This window comes from Pithys albifrons, chromosome 5 (assembly GCF_047495875.1).
Source record: "Pithys albifrons albifrons isolate INPA30051 chromosome 5, PitAlb_v1, whole genome shotgun sequence".
NCBI lineage: Eukaryota > Metazoa > Chordata > Aves > Passeriformes > Thamnophilidae > Pithys > Pithys albifrons.
In genome coordinates, this window is record NC_092462.1 from 37,780,012 (window position 1) to 37,802,214 (window position 22,203).

At 38.5% G+C, this 22,203-nt stretch overlaps 1 protein-coding gene across 2 annotated transcripts in view; it reads left to right on the forward strand.

The window, feature by feature from the left end:
- GALNTL6 (polypeptide N-acetylgalactosaminyltransferase like 6) overlaps positions 1–21,470 on the forward strand; it is a 471,710-nt gene extending 450,240 nt beyond the window's left edge. For both annotated transcript variants that reach the window (XM_071556243.1, XM_071556244.1), the window contains 3 exons: positions 1,155–1,271; positions 6,235–6,384; positions 12,195–21,470. In XM_071556243.1, coding sequence (XP_071412344.1) covers positions 1,155–1,271; positions 6,235–6,384; positions 12,195–12,362 — 435 coding nt within the window. In that variant the 3' untranslated portion in view covers positions 12,363–21,470. The remainder of the gene's footprint in view (positions 1–1,154; positions 1,272–6,234; positions 6,385–12,194) is intronic.
- Positions 21,471–22,203: the final 733 nt, after the last annotated feature.

Genomic DNA, 22,203 nt, shown 5'->3' on the forward strand with positions numbered 1-22,203 from the left:
GCACGCTGTGCCTCACATGAAAAATCCACTGTGCAGGCTGGAAGGGCACACCCACGTGGGGAGAGCCCTTCCCAAATCTTCGTTCACGAAGTTTGGCCACACACATACACAGTGACTTCTAAAGAGATTTTTGTGAAAAAACCCGTAAGCGCTAACTCAACTGTATCTCTACTCAAAATCTAACTTTTTCTTAAATAACAGTCAAAGTAGCATCCAGAATGTCAAAATATGCACCTGCTTTCAATATATTATACATATGGAATTTGTGCATGTTTCCATGCATGTATGTGCACCTTCATTACTCAGTTTCTGTTTATCTCATTGATAAACATTGATTTCATTATGGAAGTGTGTAAAGGATTTTTAACTAAGGTACTCAAGGAGAAATGTCCATGTATTTGCAAAATAAATCAAGGATTTTGCTCCTTTTGGTGGCAGTGGCCACTGCTGCTTTTCAACCCAGTGTTTCAAAGAAAATATATATGGCAGTGATACATAACTGGCATGATTGATAGTCACAGATTAATTATTACTCAGTTACTTCAGTCTCAAGAATGAGGTTTTCCTTTTAAGGGTAAGTTACACAGAAGTGTTTGCAGCAGACATGCAAAAGAAACAAAAGTCCATGGGTAAGCATAAGTTTCAGTAGAGAATTGTTAACTACTTTTTAATTTTATGCACTTCAGGCAGTAATGTGTGACCTTATCTACAATGGTGTTATTGTGTCAAAGTAAGAGCAAGGATTGGAACAAGGCATGCCTGAGTTTTTAATGCCTACTGCTCCAAAGCCTGTGAGAGACTTATACAGAAATCAATCACTTCTAATACAATTGACTTCTCTTGCTCTTGCAGGATGGAAGAAGCAGTCAGACCAAGTTTTGAACTTCTCAGACTTTTTTCTCTTAGTTTCTTTGCATGAAAATATTTCTTAATGCCTACCTTTTTTTAAGCAGAATATTTCAAATTTTGCTGCTTCTGAAGCTGCTCCTAAACAGAGTAGTTCATTCCAGAACATGGCTCTCTACCCTGTAAAAACTAACTCTTGCCAGTTTTAGATAACTAATGGTCAGTCTCAAGCCCTTCAGAGTTAAACTTCTAACCCCCTATTGCTGGAAGCCCACTTTAATATGAAATGTTGCCGCTTGGTTTTGCAGATTCGAAATGTGGCAGCCAACCTCTGTGTGGACAGTAAACACGGAGCCACGGGGACTGAGCTTAGGCTAGACATCTGTGTGAAGGATGGCTCAGAACGAACATGGTCACATGAACAGGTATTTTAACGGCAGAAAGAGGAAATCAGGGTAAAATTGTTGCTTCTCTTTTCCAGTTTTTAAACATTTCTTGAGGGCTTCTCCTTTTCCTAAAGTGAACCAGAGTGTACAAATTGTTTGTGAATTGTTACTGGCCTTAATGTCTTTAAGGACTTTTACAAAGTACTCCTTAACATAACCTCAGAAATTCCAGCTGCTACCTGGGCTGTATATTAGTTTTCATTTCCAAAAGGAATTACAGTGCCCAAAGTCCTTTTAAGTTTCCCCACTATGTCATGAAAACATGTAGATTTTGGTTCAGTTACTGAAAAATATTTTAAATATAGTACCTGGGCTTGCAAAACTCTAGTTATTGTCTGCTTTTATGCTTTCATCTCAATAAGCAGCTCTATTTTAAATAACTATGAGGTATAAGCAAGATCAATGGGGAAAAGCAAGGGGGAAAAGCATTCCTAAAAGACAAGGAATTATAAAGAAAAGGAAAAGCTTTTGTCTAGGTTAGTTAGGTAGAAAAATATCAGCCCTTAGGAGTACAGAGGAAAAGAGTTCCAATTTGTACTCACTGTGAGAGCCATAGGAAAGGGATCATGACCCCCCAGGCTATGGGTCTGACCAGTGTGAGCAACAAGAACCTAGATGGAAAGTACAACCATTATATTATTAGGAATTTCAGTGAGCATGCCTTTCACAGCCAAAGGTCCCAGCTTAGAGAAAAATTCCCAGTGCTGAAGAGAAAAATTGACCTGGCAGTCACACATGGCACTTTGTAAAAACTTAAAAGCTCAGGAGAGGGGAGGTCTGAGGGGTATTTGAAGTTCTGAGGTCAAGAAATCGTTCTCTGAGAACAGTGGAAATGCAGGGGGTGAGGTGCATGAAACGGAGAAGCTGAAGGATGATCGCAATTTAGGTAAGTGCCAACATGGCAATAAAGGAAGTTGCTGAAAGGAGACTTCTTCAGATAGCTACCAAAGATACTGCACAGGGATAGGGTGCCAAGACTAGTTAAATATAATCCTGGGGTTTTTATGAAAGACATCCAGTCATTGAAACAGTTAATTGAAGGAAGTTGTATGGTGCAGACTAGACCATCACAGTGTTCTCTGGCTCAAATCTGCAAACCTGAAAAGCTCCAAACCCTCCTTGAGGGAGAGGGAGGGAGTCCCGAAGCTGCTAGAGATGAGAAAGGAGGGAAGAAAATTGGATGAAAAGATGAGAGAGGAAAAAAGCAGAGAAAAGGGACACTTCAAATATCCTTTGAAAGAGTAAAGGCTTGGGTGAAGGGGAAGGGACACAAAGGGACAAGTATGTTAGGGAGGAATAGATGTTTCAGTGTGCTCCAGTGCCTTATGAAGTTTGGGATCAGACTCAGTATAAAAGTCTCATTCCATATTAAGGACAAAGGGAATTCAACCAGCCAGCTCCTCAGATTCCAGAACCTGAGCTAGGAAGCCTCAAGCACTTTGGTGCTCAACGTGTGCCCAAGGGACAGCACGAATTGTTTCTAACAGGCTGGTGGGGGAAAGCGCGTACCCTCGCACTGCCCGAGAGTGTGGAAAGCACTGCCTGGGAGCAGTTGTCCAGCCTTGCCATGGAATAGGTGGACAGGCACCATCTCTAATATGGCACAGCAAGTAGCTGTGCAGCCTGCCCAGCTCTTTCTTCTCTGCTTGGAGGTATAGTTCAAAACAGATCCCAGCTCTGAAATGTGATGTTTCATCTTTGCACGGGGTGCATGTTGTCTTCTCAAGTTTAATGCTGGAGACAAAGCACACCACCAGCTGATGGACCCCAGCCAGACAGCAAGTAATTGAGCAATGTTGTCAGGCTGAAAAGCATTAATAATATCAAAAGAGCCTTTGTCCTATAGACCGTCCCAGGCCAATGGCTGTATCAGGCAATCATTCTTCAGGCCCTGTGCCAATTATAAATGAAGCTGGAAAGCTGTATTTTCGCCAGTTACTCTGTGACAGAGCTAGGCTACATGAAAAGGCAAAGTGTGAGGGCTGAAGGGTTATTTAATTGCAAATGCAAAGGATGGGATTGTGTTTTACAGATTCTGTGTTATGAGAGAAGGCAGAGGAGGAGAATGAGCATACACTGAGCCAAGACAGTGGGTTTCTTGAGTCCAGCAGGGAGCAGTGAACAGCAGCCCCATGTGTTGTAGGTGAAGAATCAACCTGCTGTTGGTTAATATGGTGTCTGCAAATTTAGATGCAGCCTTGTTTCAAATCAACAAGCAGTCAGAAATTAATGAAGTACAAAAAGGGTACAAAAGGGTTCAGCCATTTATTGTGAAATCTGGCACAGTTGGCTTCTAACAAAGGAACAACAAAATACAAAGTGACAAGTGGTGGCAAAGCAGAGCATTATATACTCTGGGCTCCAGCTAATATTGTGTAGCATTGTTGCACATTATGCAGTGAAAAGATAATATTTATCTTGGCCAGATTCAGTGTTAACTAGAGAAAAATTACTGTTTAAAGGAGGATAGCCTAGAATTATGGGATTGGAAGGACTATTTGTCTGTAATTGCAAGATCTTAATATTAATTGTGTATATAGAGAAGTATAACTTTTTTCTGATCATTTTTTTCTCTTCTCTCTGTTAGTCCTAAAACTGAGTTCCTGTCCCTAGCAAGGCTGGTTTTATAACAGTATCACTGGGGGGAAGGCATACTTGTTGATTTAAAAAAAACAGGAAGCTAAATAAAAAGGAAGAAGAATCTGTGCTAGTCTAAACATTGAGATCTAGTGTTACACAGATCCTGGTTTTCAATGTAAGGGAATAAAATCCCCATTCTATTAACCATGTCTTGAAGTGCAAACAGGACACAGCCCTCACAGTCTTCAGAAACCACATGGGAGTGGAAAGAGCAAAGGGATAATTTGGATCAGGATTATCTGATTTAAAGGCTAGCTTGAGCTCTTTCTTGTGTACTGATGCATTCAGTGGGATAGTAGTCCTCAGTCCAAGGTCCAGAGAGCAGCAAGAATTGATGCCTGAGCTCACCAGTCATGCACAGAATGAGAAATTCAGAGAGCCATCCACTAGCAAGGATGAGGATGGTTCTGCAATAGGATCTCTCTCTAGTAGTAGTGATGAGAGTGAGAATATCGCAGAACTACTGTTCCACACCATTCATCTAGGAATTTGTTATCACTTTCAGCTCTATGTTTATTTCATGTCTGTAGAAAGGTAAAGATAAAGAAAATTACTTCTGTTGGTTTTTCTTTAAAGGAAAATTATCTCAGGCTTCTCTTTTTCTAAAGAAACAGCAGCATAGGTGTTTTTTTTCCTGTACCAAATCTTAACTTCTGTCTTTGCTTGTGAAATGATAAGTTATTATTGTAGGGAGTCCATGATGCTACTTCAAAGAAGCACGAAGAAAAGTGAAAATAGATTTAACCTTTTGAAAAGCAGAAATTGCTTTGAAAATGAAGTTAAAGCTGTCCACTGCATTTTACTGCAGATAAATATAAAATGCACTCTGGGAGAAAGAAGAAATAAGCAGGACACAGGGACAGATTACAAAAACACTCTCAAGAAAACCTATAGTACACAAGTAAACAGGGAATAACAGCAGAGGACAAGGGCTTACAGCAAGAAACACAACAAAAAAGGAAAATATTCACATATATGCTTGTATTTTGGGCCTGCAGGCCAAGAGAGACAGTAACACCTCTCAATTTTGTTATTTAGAGGATGATACAGCATTGAAGATGCAGAATTTTTAAAAGCTGTATGTTTTAGGAAGACTGTGGGAAGAAGATAACTGTAGCAATGAAAGGGTTAAAACCGAGGAATCACCACAGAATTATTCAGGATCAGACCCACATGATATTAAGCATCAACTTATAGTTTGTTCTATCAGGGAGATAAGGACCAAAAGGACTCTGAGATGAGGTACTGGAGGCAGTCTGAGCTCAGTATGGGGAGTTGCTTTTCCAGACAACAAGCTTTCATGCAGTTCTACATGAACCATCACAGCTAAACAGTTTCTACCAGCAAAGTTTGCTCATTTAAAGAGAGCATCACTTTTTCAGTGTTATTTTTTTTTCTATAGAGAATCAAAAGTCATGCAGAAAGGCAAAGAATAGCACTCACACAAAAGGAAAAGAAATTTAAAAAAAAAAAAGAAACCTCACAGCTCTTGGCAGAGCTTCTAGGTAGTAATTTACAACCTGCAGCCTCTTCTCTGCAAGAATTGGTCCATGGGAAAGGAAAATTCACTCCACATCTTTAAATTTGATGCTGTCAAACCTGTCACCTTCATCTGATGATTAAAAGACTGCAATGTCACAGCATCACTTCAGACAACTGGTGTCTAATTGAGAAGGATTCCTTTTATTAACTGTGACCCTCTATGACTCCTCTCAGGCAGCAAGAAGAAGGGCTTTTACAAGCTGCCTGCAGCTCACAGGTTTCACAGCAGAAAGATGAAGATCATTTAACCTGTGTTGCTTGGGGGAAAAAAGGCAGTTGAGAGGTTATGGTAACAGTGTCCCATATAAACAGAAGGAAACTTCATTAAACATAGGAAACATGCTATGATGGGAAGATCTCTCTAGGCAGCTCCTTCAGACCCAAATAAAAGCTAGAGGAACATCACTGACAGAAGCTTTTTGAGTCCTAAGTAGCTGAAGTCCTAGAGCATACATGTGCTGCTTTGACTGGGGTAACTAAAGGCTTTAATACAGCATATCCCCTCTCCTCTCCACAATACTGTGTCACCAGAGATTTTTTCCTTCCATGATGCAAGGATTGTGCCTTCCTGGGGTATATTCCCCATCACTGCTGATGCACTTAAATTGAGGTGGTTGGTGTCACTGAATCATACACAGACAGGATGTCATTAACCAGTGTCTGGGGTGTGTGAAAAGGGAATCATGCATCAAGCTTTGTTTGTTGTTTTAAATATTTTTCACTAGTGACATATCATTATTTTGCCTGATTGTTTTTCTAGCTCTTCACCTTTGGTTGGAGAGAAGACATCCGCCCTGGAGAGCCACTTCACACCAGGAAGTTCTGCTTCGACGCCATTTCACACAGTAGCCCTGTCACACTTTATGACTGTCATGGGATGAAGGGAAACCAGCACTGGAGCTATAAGAAGGTCAGAGTCAGAGTCGGCATCTCAGAGGCTCAGATGGTCTTGAACCTATATTCAGTTTAACACAGGCTTGTGTTTTCTCATCAGAGAAGTTTTGTTTTAAAATCCACCACACCTTATTCCAATTTAATTTTGTGGTAATCTCTCTAGATTATGTTCTTTTTGAGCATTCCACTATTTAGGTCAAATTTAAATGAAAGTGGATCTGATCCAGCTCAGAGGGTGTCTGTGTTAGATCTGTTCCCTGAAAGGTGTTTTACCATTCTGGTGCTTGTGTCATTTTAACAGAGGCGCTGTTGGAAATATTTTCATCCAATGTGACAGCAGCAAGAGATGCTGCTTGTGAGTTAAATGTTATTACTTTACTACATTTTAAAGATTACAAGTGTCAGAAAAGTCTCCCTCAAAAAAAAAAAAACAACAAACCAACCAAACAAAAAAAGATCCCAAACACAACAAACCAACAAAAAAAAAAAACCAACTCAACATTAAAATCACTGCTGTAAGCCCAAAGAAGGCAGGAGTTTATAAACTAAGATAAGCAGCTTAGACACTGCTTTGATCTGCTGAGTTTCAGCTCATTTTTATAAATCACTGAAAACAGAAGGCCAAGCTAGAAACTCTCAGGGCCTCATTTATGGTAAAAAGTCCTGGTAATATTATTGAGTTGTTGTTGTTGATGTTAAGTGTTTTTAATGGCTAACCATCAAGTTGCCTTAAAGATTTCAGATTTCACTAAAAAAGATTAAAGATTTCACTAAAAAGCTCTGCATTCCATTCAGGACAAGGACATACATTTTTCTGAAGCACTGAGGATTCCTCTCACACAAGCTTCAGTTTTCTTTGACCATTTTGCCTTGCCCTCCACCTTGCTTAAGCTGAGGCCAAAGTGCCAGGAATTGGTCTTTTCCAAACAAATCTCAATATTGCTTTCAGTTTGAGAATATAAATATTAGAAAACTAATCCAGAACCATTACAAATAGGTTTGCCCTGACCCTTTTTCTGAGTGTATACTTATTAGTTATTACAGACACTGTGCCTTTTTATCTTACTTCTTTTGCAAATGGAGGTCCACCACAAGATTTCCCAGAAACATAATGCTTTTGAAACTGAGGTATTACCTGTAAAAAAGTTAGAATGTATGTGCCAGATATTTAGGAGATATAACTTGTGACAGCCGTATTGCTGCCTTTCTGAATTTATAATATCATAATAATACCTTTTTGCTTCAAAACCCTTCCAATTTATCTTTTTGCCTACCTAAGCTGCAAGAAAGTAGCTTTCATACCTTCGCTGTTGCTTAATGTAGCCAGTTCATAAGAAAAAATGTGAGTCTGGAGCTGCCCTCTGTAAGACTCATCACCTTTGATGAGGACAGAAGACAGCAGGTAACTAAAAGAAAATGACATTTGAAAAAAAATACGTCATGGAGTTCTATTTAATTCTCTGCACAACTTCCTTCTTAATTTCCAGAAGGTTGACAGGGCTCATGTAAAAATTCTCAATGCAAGACACGCATTTCCATCTCAGCAAGAAACACCACAAACTTTTTTCATGGTAATACTGACACAGTTTTAACTGTAATACAAACTTTTAGTTTGCATAAACCTTCAACTTAAGAAATTGCATGGTAATAATAGAATTATATATGCCCAGGGTTTTTTAAGCTCTCATTTTAGTTCGGCTACACCATAAGTAGTTTTTTATTGTTTCCCATGGTCTATTTCCTCAGATAGAGGGCAGATTTTCATTAGATATTTTTGATAGTATAGTTATATCTCCAAAATCCTAATGATATAATCCTTACCTAGTTTTGAAAGCATCTTGGCAATAGCGTTTTTAGTGTTTTCCCCCACAAACAAATAAAAAGCATACAAGGAAAAGTATGTTATATTGTTTAACTGCATCTGTACTACAGCCCTTTACCTACAGGATAGTATGTTACTAAATCTGCATCCTAAATAAAAATAAACACATTGTTAAGTAAGAAGTGTCTGCTTTAAAAAAACAGAGAGCAGATCAGCAACTCTCTTTTGTCCTCTGCACCACTTACAGACACTGAAGCTTCCTGATGGTGATATATCCATCCTGCCAGTAATTCTTCTCATGCTTTAGGAAAAATGACCCTGCTTGTCAGTGTCTTACAAGATGCTTAATATGAAGCATTTCTTACCATGTTGTCATATTATTTCTATAAAACTAGAAGATAAAGAGGTTTTTATTAATTTAAAGATGAGTCTCTTCTCATGATCATTTGCATCATTGAGCCAATGCTAAGAAGAAGTTAGGGCTGTGAAATGATTACAAAGGGCTGTAAATGCAATTTGAAGCCAGGCAGTTTTCAGATTCCATATTCTTCTAGCATAGAAACACTAACAGCCTGGTTTTGGGTACTGGCAAATAAAAATAGCTTAAATATTTTACTGGAAAATAGAATATCTTAATATTTTACTTCAGGTAAGGAGTGCTCTTCTGGAAAAAATTTAGAGCTTTACCTGCACTTTGCTTCTGATTGCAGTACAGTCTCAAAGTGTGCGGACTGCATTCTTTTCAGATGAATGAAACCAAAACTACCAGGAACAAACATGTGTCAAAAAAACTATTCTTATTCCCATAGTGCTTAAACTACATCTGAGCAGCTATTTGAAAGTCCAGTAAGTCAGCAATATTAAGCAATCAATTTTCTTAGGACCAATACAAAATACTGGTCTATAGCCAAGCATGCCTTTAAGAAAACCCTCTAAGAAGAAGAATAAATCCAAGTAGTACTGTGGGTTGTAAATAGAAGAATGTGAATTTAGTACCAGGAAAAAATTATTTGACACCATATTGGAGCAATGTAAGAAATTATGTAGATAAATATAAATAACCTGTAATTATTAGAGATTTGGGAGAATGGCTTTAGCTTTCCAAGCCTAATGCCATTTCTTTGAATCTGTTTGAGATTCCTAAGCATGCCAGAGCCAATGGCCAGCAGTGCCTGCAAATTTCTGTTCTTCACAATGAAGGAATACACCTCTGGTTTTCAGTGGAGCATCATTCTGATGAAGTATGATTCAATTTATGTGCCACAGGCCCGCTAGTGCTATTTGTAGAGCACAAGTATCCAAGAGATGGCTGATTTAGTAGGTCTTTAAAAAGAAACAATTGTGCAAAATCAGTTTCTTTATAAAATAATTCTACCCTGAGCCTAGTGCTTATGATAGATGCTAGACTGACAATGTCAAAAACTGTGCCTAGAAGAGAGTGGTTTGCTCATAGTCTCCTGACAGCTTCAGGGACAAACTGGGTGAGTAAGTTCACTCTTCATACGGTAGGTGCATAGATTATTTCCTCAGGCAACCAAAGATATGTCATTGTGATAGTGGCTTTTATCATATGGACATCTCTCCTGCTGAAACTACACTAATTTCAGATAAGCTACTGCAGCCACCAGCTGATAATGACTTCCAGTTGTTCTTGGCATTGGCCAAAGTTATAGCAGTGACCTAGAAGAAATTAGAGGCTCTGTGTCTCATTACCAACCCCCTGAACTGTCAAGACCCATTAGCTTGTGGAGGAATTCCTTCTTCTGCAAATAATCTTCAGGCTTGCCATCATGCAGAAGGAAAAAAATCCCTTTGCTGTTTTCAGATGTTAGAAGTGTCTCCACAAGGGCACTTGTGATTTCTCAATAGTGCTGTAAAGAGGGATTGATGTATTTCTTTTGTAAAGTTCTTTGCTGGGGTGCACACAACTGCTACCCCTTTAAGTCCTGAGCCTGTTTCCATAACAGCAGCAGGCTTTGACCTTAGGTCAGCATAAGCTTCAGTTTATAAATTAATAGGCCTTCATATATAGCTAAGTCAGCCAGAAGTTTTTCAGAGTGATAACTCTGTCCCTATTCTTAAAAGACACTCTTCTTTCCTAATAACCAGACTCTCCAAAAGAAAGCACCAACAATGGTTCGCTCAAAAATTGCATCCCTGGGATATTTCTGTGGGAAGAAAAGCCACTAGCTTTCTGGAAATGCTGCAGTGTTTTTCATAGCAAGCTGTTTGTGCTGAAGCTGTTTCCTTTCTTCCCATACCAACTATCTTATTAAAGCTTTTAGTATTCCAGCTTTGGCCCCCTAATAGCTTGGCTGACCCTCATGACTGGCTATAGTACAACAAAAACCAGATGCCCTCTTCCTCTGAGGCCCCACATCAGGCAGGGTGACCACAGCTCAGTACTGCGTCCTGATTTCAGGCAGTGCTACTCCATCAGTCTCTTATTAGAAGGACAGGAGGAGCTGGCAAGATGTAGATGGGTGCCTGCACCACCCCATAAGGTGCTTGGGAGTTCATGCAGACCCACTTCTTATTAGACACACAATAGCTTTTTGTACACAGTACAGATACCTCCTTCTTGCAAGCTGAAGTATCCTCCCTGCATTCCTTGTAGAACATGAGGGAAAGGCCTCTATTCATTTGATTTAGTCCTGTCAGCTGTGATGGCATGTGGGGAAGGGCAGATGCTGGAAGTAAAAAACAGGGTTTGTGAAAGGTAGATGTAACAACATCACTCCCAGCAAGAGCACAAGATGCTTTTGACTTTGTTCTTTCTAGTATATATTCTTTTTTTAAAAAGGGCATTGTACTTTACCAGAGTTTCACAACCCCCAAAATCAATCCATTTCTTCTTTTGTAAATTCAAAATATATATATTTCTTTTTCAAGGTGGTTTTAAATAGCTGCTGTTTCTTTTTTATCTTCAAACTTTTCTTTTTGAATGTGGAGTATTTGTAGTTAAAGAGAAGTTGTTCAGCACCCACAGCAGTTGTATGAGTTAATCAACTACAATTTGACAAGTAGATTGTTTTGTCCCTCTCACAAACTGGGCAAGCAGGCACATCCTGGATTAGTATTAAAATACTGGCAGGGGATGTTTTGGTGTGCAGGGGAAAAGCCTGGATGTGGTTTACCAAGAGTAATCTGAAATTTATTTCAACAGATGCAGTATAGTCCCTGGAAACTTTCAAACCATCTAATCACTGCCACATCTGTCTCTCAAAATACTTGCTATGTGAACTAAGTATGTTGAAACTACCCAACTCACATGTACCAGCTGCTCAATTGAGTAGTTTCTGCTTTAACAAAGATTCACAGTCAGGTTACTTAATATTCACTCTAGTTTTGCGAAGTGAAATTAATAAAACTACTAATCCTAAATATGCTTTTTAAAGCAACTTAATCCATCTTTACCCTCCCCAACTCTCCATATGGAGCTAAATCAGTATTAGGAGAGAGAGTGTATTTCATTGGCCAGTCTTATCAAGGCCACAGGCAAAGTCTGCATTGTGTGGGGTGAAAACTGAGAACATCAGTCCTGTGTCCATCTGTCCACTACTTCAGTTAGTAATTCATTTTTAACATCTTCACCAAGTTGATTGTTACAGGTTCTCCTGGCCAGAAACACAAAACTGTCAAGAACAAGTCTTAAACTAAAACCACTTCAGACATTTAAATAGGCTCCAGGCAAATACATGATATGCAAAGATATTAAAAGACATTCTAGTTTTTCATTATATTATATAGTTGTTAGTAAAAGACCATAGGATGTCTTCTCCTTCTTTCTTGAATCCTGTTTCACAAAGGATAGTCACACAAGGGAAGAAAACATGCCATTCTCTACGGCTTCCTAGTAATTGCTGTAGTTATTACATAGGGTTTATGCACAGAGACCACAAAATCATTTCAGATAAGTCTGTGTTAACCCATGTTCTGTAAAATGAGAATACTTGCAATGATTTGGCATTTGCTATGTAATTCTATTTTTTTCATTCTTCTAGGATAAAACTTTGTTCCATCCAGTAAGCAGCAGCTGCATAGATTGCAACCCAGCTGAGAAGAAGATTTTCATGAACAGATGTGATCCTTTATCTGAAACTCAACAGTGGATTTTTGAACATATTAATATGACTATTTTAGAAAAATTTAACAGCAAGACCAGTTCCTAGAAATAAAGAAAAAAATAAAAAGGAGAAATTAACACAACAATTTACGTACAGACTACAGACTACATTTTCGCCAGCATCTGGGTCAAAGGAGTCAGGAATTAAATATCCTAGATCCAGGAAATCTGTTCTGAGGATTAAGAAAATGCCACAGCAAAAGCCAGCAGGCTGTCCTTGTGGATGTACAGTATCTGGAGAACTTGGCCAAGAGCCTCACCGGATGCTGCTGAGAACTTCAGGCTGGAAATTCCCTTGCTGGGCGAGGGAAAAACTTTGTTAAAAACTGTTTAAAAGTACTCCAAGTTAATAAAGTATAACAAAACTCTAGTTTCTCAGGTCAAATCCTGCTGTAGTGAGTAGCTCAGAACAGGCAGTGTAATTTGGGATGGGTATATGGTGTGCATGACAACTACAGGAACCTGAAGAAATCCCAGGTTTTAGAACTAAACATGCTGGTAGAAGAATAATGATGTCCCAGCACTCCCTAACAAGATATATGCTCTGTTGATATCCTCATAATATTGGGTTAAGCAGGTTTAACCCTCAGAACTGCTGCAATTAATTTTAAATACCTCCCTTTTACATTCCATTCATTACCAAAATAGAAATGGTAGAAGTCTTAGGGTCTAGAATTACACTGTAGTGAAGCATGAAATAAACTGTAAGGTTTTGCCCTCATATTTTCCCCTATTTCCTCTTTCAGGAAAAAAAGTAAAGCAATCAAATTTCTATACATTATATATTTATCCATTGTGATTCAAATCCCATTGTCACATAGGTGAGATTTCTTTTTAAATGACAAATATAACAGCAGCAGCTGCAGCATAATGGAAAGCTTGTGGACTAGCTATCTTTTCTAAAGGTATAATCCTTGCCAACATATAAATTAAATTGAAAATAGGCTGGGAAAAAAATCAGGGGAGTAGGAAATAATTGCATACTGCATGCTGAACTAGGTTAGTCAAATTAACATTGGTATGCTGCCATCACCTGAAAGCATGTTGACTCCCTGCAGTGCAGCTTGAAAGATCTTGCAGTGCTCTTGACAGATAGGAATGGAGAGAAAAATTGACATGAAATCGTCTGGGTGGTTTCTGAGTTTTTAAAATCTGTGATAGAAATCATGTGAACTTTGCAGAGTTAGCAAGTGTATGGTATTGTAGATGTCATGAGGGAGGAAACAAGAAGTGCAAACAAGTTCAACATTACAATATTTTGGTACTTTAGACACAGGCACAATTCACAGTAACACAGGCTTCCATCACAAGATGGTCATTAGGGTGTGTCTCAGACCCATCAAGCTGTTGGAGTAAGAGGCTCTAAAACTTCTTTGGGAGGATGTCTGTGGTTCTCCTCATTTAGTAGTGGTGTGTGGAACATGACTGTTGGCTTTGAAATTGTTCAAGGTAAGAGCCTGTATAAATTTATATCAAGTAAATACGTGGCCTGCTTTTATTTGAAAGATGAATTCACAGATGAAAGCACCATAAATGCAAATAGATCACATCCTCTGTGCTGTAACTCCTTTTAGGTTCCAAAAATAACATTTGTAGTTAAATTGCTTATTCTGATTGCTGAAGAGGTGGCTGAGTAATCAAAATACTGATGTGCAATCTACACTGTTTTGAGGCAGTGGAGTGACTGTGTTTTGTTTATTTCTCTTTAAGGTGGGTTTATGGACAAAGAGCATTGATTGCACCCAGAGGATGGTTCTAGTACCAATAACTATTTGCTATTTTATGGCAGCACCTTGTAGTTGCAGGTGACAGGAAATTTTTAGGAGAGGAATGAGATCCTGTAGCACTCAGGATGCATGCACTTTGGAAATTGTGAAATGCATCCATATATTTAGCAATTGCTTCAAGTTAGTGAAGAGATCTTTCAAATAATTTGAAATGTGTCTGTAGAGTTAGACTTCTCATTTTATAGTTTTAAAATAAGTGAGCTTGTTTAAGTATTGTTTAAATTTGAGTTGAAGATAGGGTGCACTCAGGAACAGAAGGAGTAAGGCTTCAATAGGAGGATACTTCAGATTTGTTTATCTGCCAGTAGACAGAACCAAACTAGCCACTGCAAACTGTCAGCCTTTCCAGGTGCTGTGCTCACAGCAGCGTTTATTTGTAGCTTGAACATAAGGAAAGAAGGCTTGGAAAAAGAAGAAAATGGCTTCTTCAAATGTAAATGCAGCCCTCAAACTGCTGATTGTAACTGGCCCCAAACTGTCAAAAGTCCTGGAAGCAACACTATATGCCCAAAATAGAGAGGCAAAGGAGGATTGCTAAATCAGAACAGATTGGTAGGGTTATAGCATTGGTAGGGTTATAGCATTCAGTTGTGTGACTGCATCTCAGTGGTCTGATTTTGAGATGTCTAATGAGAACTAGGCTGCTGTTGGGGCAAAGAACTTCTATGCTTTACAGCCCTCATTGAGTAGTACTGCACAGCGTCTTGCACTGCCAAAGGAAACCTTGTCCTTACTTGTAGCTGATCACTAGCTGTAAACTCCAGCAGTCCTTGTCAGAAAATAACTAATATTCAGATGTTCTGGGGAAAGAGAACAGTCCTTGCACAAGATTCCTTCTATAGAAGTTTTATTAATAATAAATGATCATCGCTACCTCTCAATTAAATTCTGTCTTGGGTGTTCTCCAAAGGTTTCCAGTGTAAGAGTATTTCATTACTAATTTATCATTCGGAATTTCTTTAATTATTCCTACAGCCATATCTTTTCTACCCAGCAAATTTATTAATAACTTGATAGGTTGGACAGATGGATCTTCCTCTCATATTTCACCAGGAGAATTTAACTCTGTGTTTCTTCAAAAGACTGGGAAATTTCTTCCCAGAATTTTTTTTTTTTTGAATACCAGATAGTTCAGAACATGTTTTAAATGTAGTGCATAGGTGACATTAACTGATGTGGGCTCATCATTTCAGTGAAGTTATATTGATATCCCAAACTAATGACTTGCTTAATTTTTTTCAATTATTTATTTTATGGCTGAGAGGGCTTTAATCAACATGCCTTAAAAGAAGATTTTGGATCTACCCTAATTTTTTTTCCAGTTAAGGCTATATGACTTTTTTTTTGTGGCCAGAAAACCCCTACAACAGGAGAGAGCAACTAGAAAAGCTGGAATAAACTCCCAAGTGCGACTAAAACCCTAAAATCACAGATTTCACTGCATATTTTCCAGAATGTAAACTAACTCCTGGAGGGAGAGCCTAAACAGGGCTTAAAGGAGAGAGGAGGAGTTGGGAAACAAAACATTTCATGTGTGGGAGAGCAGCCCCTTGTTGAAGAGGCATGAAAAGGTTTCACTTTTCACTGTCCACAGTCTTATTTCAGAAAAATGGGATTGCTTTAGAACAAATGTTTCTGCAACAGTATGGATATTTTAATTATAATAATGGATATTTTAGTTATAATAATGCATTATTCCTGGGTTTTATCTGTTTATGAATAAATGGTCTGTAGCTGCTGAACTAAGTCTGCCTCATGATAAAGATAGACTGAGTTTAAAAGGAAGCTGACAAGCACTTAACAACCTTTAGTTACTGGCAACTTACCAAGCATCAATGTCTCCATGACCTCAGTGAAATCGAATGCCACAGAAGATCATAGAAGAATACCATATAAATAGCTTGACCAAATTGATTAGATAGGTTACACTTCTGTAAGAGTGGATGTTACCTTTGTTTAAAAAAAAAGTCATAATCATAATTAATTTGCATTTTTACTGATAACTTCTGCAAGGGACTGATTGAGGGGGACCCTTTAAACCTACCCAGATGGATTGGGATGGAGCATTTTAGGAAGACAGTACTGAGAGACTTTCAATGTGGCTGACACCAGTGGTACATCCATTTTCTATTTAAAGAGAATCTGTAATGTTGTTAACCAAGTGTTTTTCAAGAGAACAGAGGAGGTACATTAAAAAAGGATCAAGAGAATGGTTTTATTTTTTTTTAATCCAAGTGATTTTTTTCATGAAATAATTTCAAAACCCTTGAAAACAAAGCAAACTGATGAGAAGTAACCTTTTTTATAGCTAGTAATAGTATTATAATGTTCATTAATTAATTTGTTTAACCCCCTTCCAAATCTGTTTCATATCCTCTTAGAAAGAGTACCAAGGTCCAAGAGTGCTATTACATACCATTTTCAGGATCTTGCCTTGTCAGAAAGTTTTGAAAGACCTTAAAAAAAAGTAGTAAATATAAATCGAAAGGCAACAAGATAAAATACCTGGCTGTTATGTCTGGTGTGCCAAAAGACTTTGCTAAACTTGTGCAAAAATAATATATTTTGACTAGAAAATTTTAGATAAATAATCAATATAGTTTAGTAAATATTTATGGTGTAGTGCTTTCTATTTAAGATTTTTAATTTAAAAAAAAAAAAAGTGAATTTGTGTGGTTAGTTGCTGACAGGTTTTTTTTTTAACCACATGTAAGACATAAATCTGTCCTAAGGTCTTCTGTAATCTCATGTTTCCTTGTTATAATTCCTAATGCACTGGATTTAAGAAAATGTGAATAGAGGGGAAAAAAACTCTAAAAAGTAAGAAACCTGTGTAAAAACAAACAAATGAACAATGAGAAAGTTTAGCTAGAGGTGTTTAGAAAAATGCGTCATGTTTCGAAAGCTTTAGCTGCATCCAGAAAATATATTTGCTCCGTGAAAGGGCTTTCTGTCCTTTCAGTGTATCATTAATATCATTGGTATTACTCCTGAGGCAAGACTTCTGAAAATGGTCTTGCTAGCATTTGGCACTGTACATGGACAGCATGGTACTAGAGGAAAAAAATCTAGGAACAGCTCCTGAAAAAATTTGCATTCAAACATTGCAATCTGATATGCCTTTAGATCTTAGCTGTTTATAGGGTTCCTGTTATCTTAGTAATTTTTCCTGTTTTACAGGACCTGATAGTGCAGTAGGTGCTTCAGGGGCCCTTACAAAAACAATGCAGGCAACAGTGTAACAAAGAGGACATTGGTTAATACAACAATAATATGTGGGTCCCTAAAGGTGTGGTTAGTGCAGCAATGTCAAGCAGGTTAATTACACACAAATTTGGTTTATTTTGTATGGCCACTATAGTAGGTGCACAGAACAGATGAATGAGAAGAGGCCTTGTAAATTGGGCCAGTAGAAAAGCTTGTACTCAACAGAAGATGTAGAAAAAGTCCCAGTGATCCATTTTAGAAAAGCAGAAGAGGGTGTTGAGATGGATATCATGGGCAATGTAAGGGATGTGGGGGGAACTGCAGTGAAGCAAGTCTGGTAAGTGGCACTATCTGAAAGATATTAAGACATAGGAAAAGAAAATTTGGTTCTAATTAACTTTGGTCCTCATTAACCTTAGCCCTCATTGACCTTGGCAGGATCCCTAACACTTTATTAAAGTATTAGTTGATTTAATTAAGTTGATCTTCATCTCTCCCAGTAAATGACTCAGCCTGGAAGGACAGTCCAAGCAAATTTCTGTTGATCAATCTGAAGTATCTAATCAGCAAAAGATACCACTAAACACAGCTTAGTCAAAAACCCAAATGGCACCAGAAACAAAACAGTATTATCAGCCTGAAAGATCAGTAGGCCTTTGGCATCCCTCTGTGAAAAAAAAAAAATTCACTTGTCTAAAGGGGTGATTGATGGTAATGATCCTAGATTAAGAAGATCAGAAATTGTGAGCTTTCAAGGAGGTGAAAGGCCATGGTGAGATTAGGAGCTGGCAGTTTAATTGAGAGACAAAGGAGAAAATAGGTGGTAAAAGGGAAGAAGCAGGAATCGGGTTTAATTCTGTATATGAAGGAAGTATGATTTACAAAGGTCAGTCACTGATAATTTTGGATACCTCTTTATAGTAGGGATTGCATGTTCATTTCCATCACAAATATTCAGGAAATGAGAGGCAATCAAGTCTCTTGCAAGGATTTAAATTTAGAATAGAAACTGGATAATCTGAAATGTGTTGATTGTGAACTACATGATCACAACTAGAGAAAAGCTTTGCTGGATCCCAAGCTTGTTCTAAGTTTTCCACCAAAGGTATGTGTGCTTTCCTGCAGATACCTTGCAGATAGTATGCAGAAGCAGAACATTATGGTAACTGTTTTACCTCAAATTAATGTTTCTCTGTATCTCAGGCTTTTTTGAAAGAGGAAATGTGTTTAGCTAAATTTTTCAGGAAATGTGAACTTTGATCAGTGCAAAGTAGCTCTGCCTGCTCCCTATGTGGATCAAGATAATTGTTTCTCTTCAGACATCACAAACCACTCTGAAAGAGAAAGAATGGTGTGGCTCTGACTTCATGGCTCCTTGCAGCATTCACCTCTTTTTATCCATTTCATTTATTACTTTTTTTTTCCTATTTGGCATTTCTTCCCTTCTGCTGGCTCCCTATCTGCAGGATTCTGCCAGAATGTTGGTCCTCTTTCTTGCCACCTTTCTAGTGTGTGCCAAAGGTATTTCTGCTGTTGCAGATCCCTTCCTTAACATAAAAGTGACTGAAGCTGCTTTGATCTTGACTTGGCAGAACCGCAAGTCCTTCTGCCTCAGGATATATGGTTTGTAGTGGGATGAGGAGGAGAAATGCACCTTAGGACAAGTCTCATAAGAGATTTTGTCAGTGGAAGAGTTATAGTTCATAGTACCGACAGACAAACATCTTTGAGGGAGAAAATTGCATTGGTGATCTCCTTTCTCATCCATCTTCAAAATTCCGTGCTGCCCAGAGAAGGAAGTGTGTAATAACAGGAAGCATCTTAGTCAGTGGATATACTTTATACTAATGTTTAGAAGCAGCCAAACTTAGTCTTGACATCAGGTTTTTAACTTTTGATTATCCATATTGAGCTAACATAGATACAAGAAACTGAGTAGAATTATACTAAAACATGGTTTGTGTAAGCCACCAAGGGGTTATAATAACTTTAATTGAAGACATTATTCCAAATCTGAAATGGATGTGTAATCTGTGATGAATGCATGATACTGGTTAACTTCTAATCAAGCTGCAAAGAGTCAGAGGGCCTTTTTTAACAAAAACACAAAAAGGGAGAGACTGTCCAGTGTTCAGCAGCTTTTGCTTACAGATGTATAGGGCTCCCATTTATTCCCCAGCATGTCAGCAAAGTTAAAATCTATAATGATTCGCATTATCCAAGCAACATTTGCAGAGATGGCAGTAAACATCACCTTTTCTTTCCTACTAGTAAGGAATCCTTTCACTAGTTTCATATTTGTTTTTAAGCACTTCCAGGGTCATTTGTTTGTAACCAGAACACATGGATAGGAGTTGTATCCTGCCCCATCACTAAACAAGTTCATAGGAAATCAGAGTACCAGTGTAAAGGCTATACAAATGCACTGTTAAAAGAATTGTCAGCCAAGGAATGGAGATTTCATACAAAAGAAAAATAAGCCCCTCTAAATGGACGTGAGCTGGCAATGTGAGCTCACAGCACAAAAAGCCAATTGTATCCTCAGCTGCATCAATACAACTTGACCAGCAGGTTGAGAAAGGCGATTCTCCCCATCTTCTCTACTCTGGTGAGACCCCACCTAGACTACTGCATCCAGCTCTGGGGCCCCCAGCACAGGGAGGACACGGACCTGTTGGACCAAGCCCAGAGGAGGGCCACCAAGTTGATAAGACATATGGAGCACCTCTCCAGTGAGAAAAGGCTAAGACAATTTGGCCTGTGCAGCCTGGAAAAGAGAGGGCTAAATTCTTTACTGTAGGGCTGGTGACGCACTGGAAAAGGCTGCCCAGAGAAGTTGTGAATGCCCCATCCTTGGAAGTGTTTATGGTGAGGCTGGATGGAGTTCTGAGCTACCTGGTCTAGTGCAAGGTGTCCCTGCTCATGGCAGAGGAGTTGGAACTGGGTGATCTTTAAGGTCCCTTCCAACCCAAATGTTTCTATGATTCTAAAGTTTGTTTTTCTTTATTCCTGTCATATCAGCCTCTGTATTGTAGCTACTGCTCTACATCAAAACATAACATGGCAATCGACACCTAGAAAGATAATTATGCTTCATCAGGGCTTTGCTGCTGGTTTTTCATACAAATCTGCACCATAGTTATATAAAACCATTCTTTGGGGTTGGGGATTGTTCTCCACAGTTGTTATCCTGGCAAGGGGTACATTCCTTCCACTGTTGGCCTGATCTGCAGTTTTCCACCTCAGACTCTTTTGGCTGAAGTAGCTGGATATTGCCTAGCTCTCCAGGTGATGTGGTTCATCACCTTCACATCTCTCAACACTTCACAGCAGTCCAGCCCACATAAACACACAGAGACAGAGTTTACTAATTATTAGGTGGCAAAATAGAAATATGTGGTCCCTTCTGAGTCTCTGAGATGCTTCTATTTATCAGCTACCCTTTCTGACAGTCAGACTGTTTTCCAGGCATCTCTGTGAATAAACACCCTTTCCTGCAGGTATCCTGCAAAATATCCATTTCTCTCACTTTTCTGAGAGTCTGGAATTACAGCCTTCACTTGCTGTTAACCACCATTCAGGACAAAATATTCCATGGAATTCAACTAATGTAAACTATATATAAAGGGCCAAGAAGACCTGGAGAAAAATTTGTGTAATCCCTGTCCAATGTACCAGTAGGCAAGACAGCCAGTAATGAGCTGGGCTGATAAGCAGCCAGCAGAGCTCAATCAAGTAAGAAGGAGTTGTCTAATTTTCTGTGAATCAAGGTCAAATTCTTTGGTTATTGTAATTTTAGGAAACATATATCTCTGAAAAAAATGGGGAAAATATTTTCAGGTGTGTGCATTTGAAGTATTATACAATAGACTACAATTAGTAATATATACCTTATAATAAGTAAAATGAAAATATACACTTCTGTGCTGACTAGCCTAAGATAGTTGGCTTAGATGTTATTAAACAATGGCCATAGAAGCTTTGACCTACTGATAGATTAAAATAAAATTTTCAAGACATGCTTAAAGTGTTTACAGAGAGCACATGCCTGTAAATTTCTGGACTGTAATTAAGATGCTGAATTATGGAATAAAAGTTGTACACTTGTCCTAGTTTTAATTTGGATACATTACATTACAGAATACAAGGCAAAAGATTGCAGAAGAGCAGTTTCAAAAAAAAATACCATAATGTGAATGAATAAATACCTCTCAGAAGATACAGCATTAATTTTTCAGTTTGTGGTAGATCTACTGCTGCTAAAAGATCCTGCTGTGGGTGGGTGAAGAACTGGACAAGCCCAGCCAGCTGCAGAGCTGCCCAGGGCCATATGGCTGTTCACATTTCCACAGCCCTGGCAATGCCAGCTGTGTAGTATCAACAGAAAGGGAAACCAAAGTCCTCTTCTTTAACAAAGGGTACTGTTAGCTCTGGCAATACTGTAAATGATATCTTGAATGGCCACTTAAATAAGAGGCAAATACAGAAGTGAGGACTAAACAGCTGTACACACATAATAGTCCTCAACTGACAAGTAACAAACCTTTGGAAAGGTTTGTGAGGACTTGATTCCAGTGAAAAGTCATGCAAGTCAAGATTGATCTGTTCCACTTCCACACCAAATTAAAAAACAAACAAACCCCAACAACAGCAACAATAACTTGTCCCCTATTGTTTCCCCATCCCCTCCCCGCCCCCCCCACCTAGAAATGACCAGCACCACTGGTTCTTTTTCTACCTATAACAGGTAAGAAATAAAACACATCATCTTCCTAAAGAGGTTTAACTGCAGAAGTTTAAAAGTCATACATAAGAACAGTATTAGTCAATTAATAATCTTCAAAGACGAAGACAGAAAGAGTTGCTTATTGCCTATTATTTATCTTTAAAAGG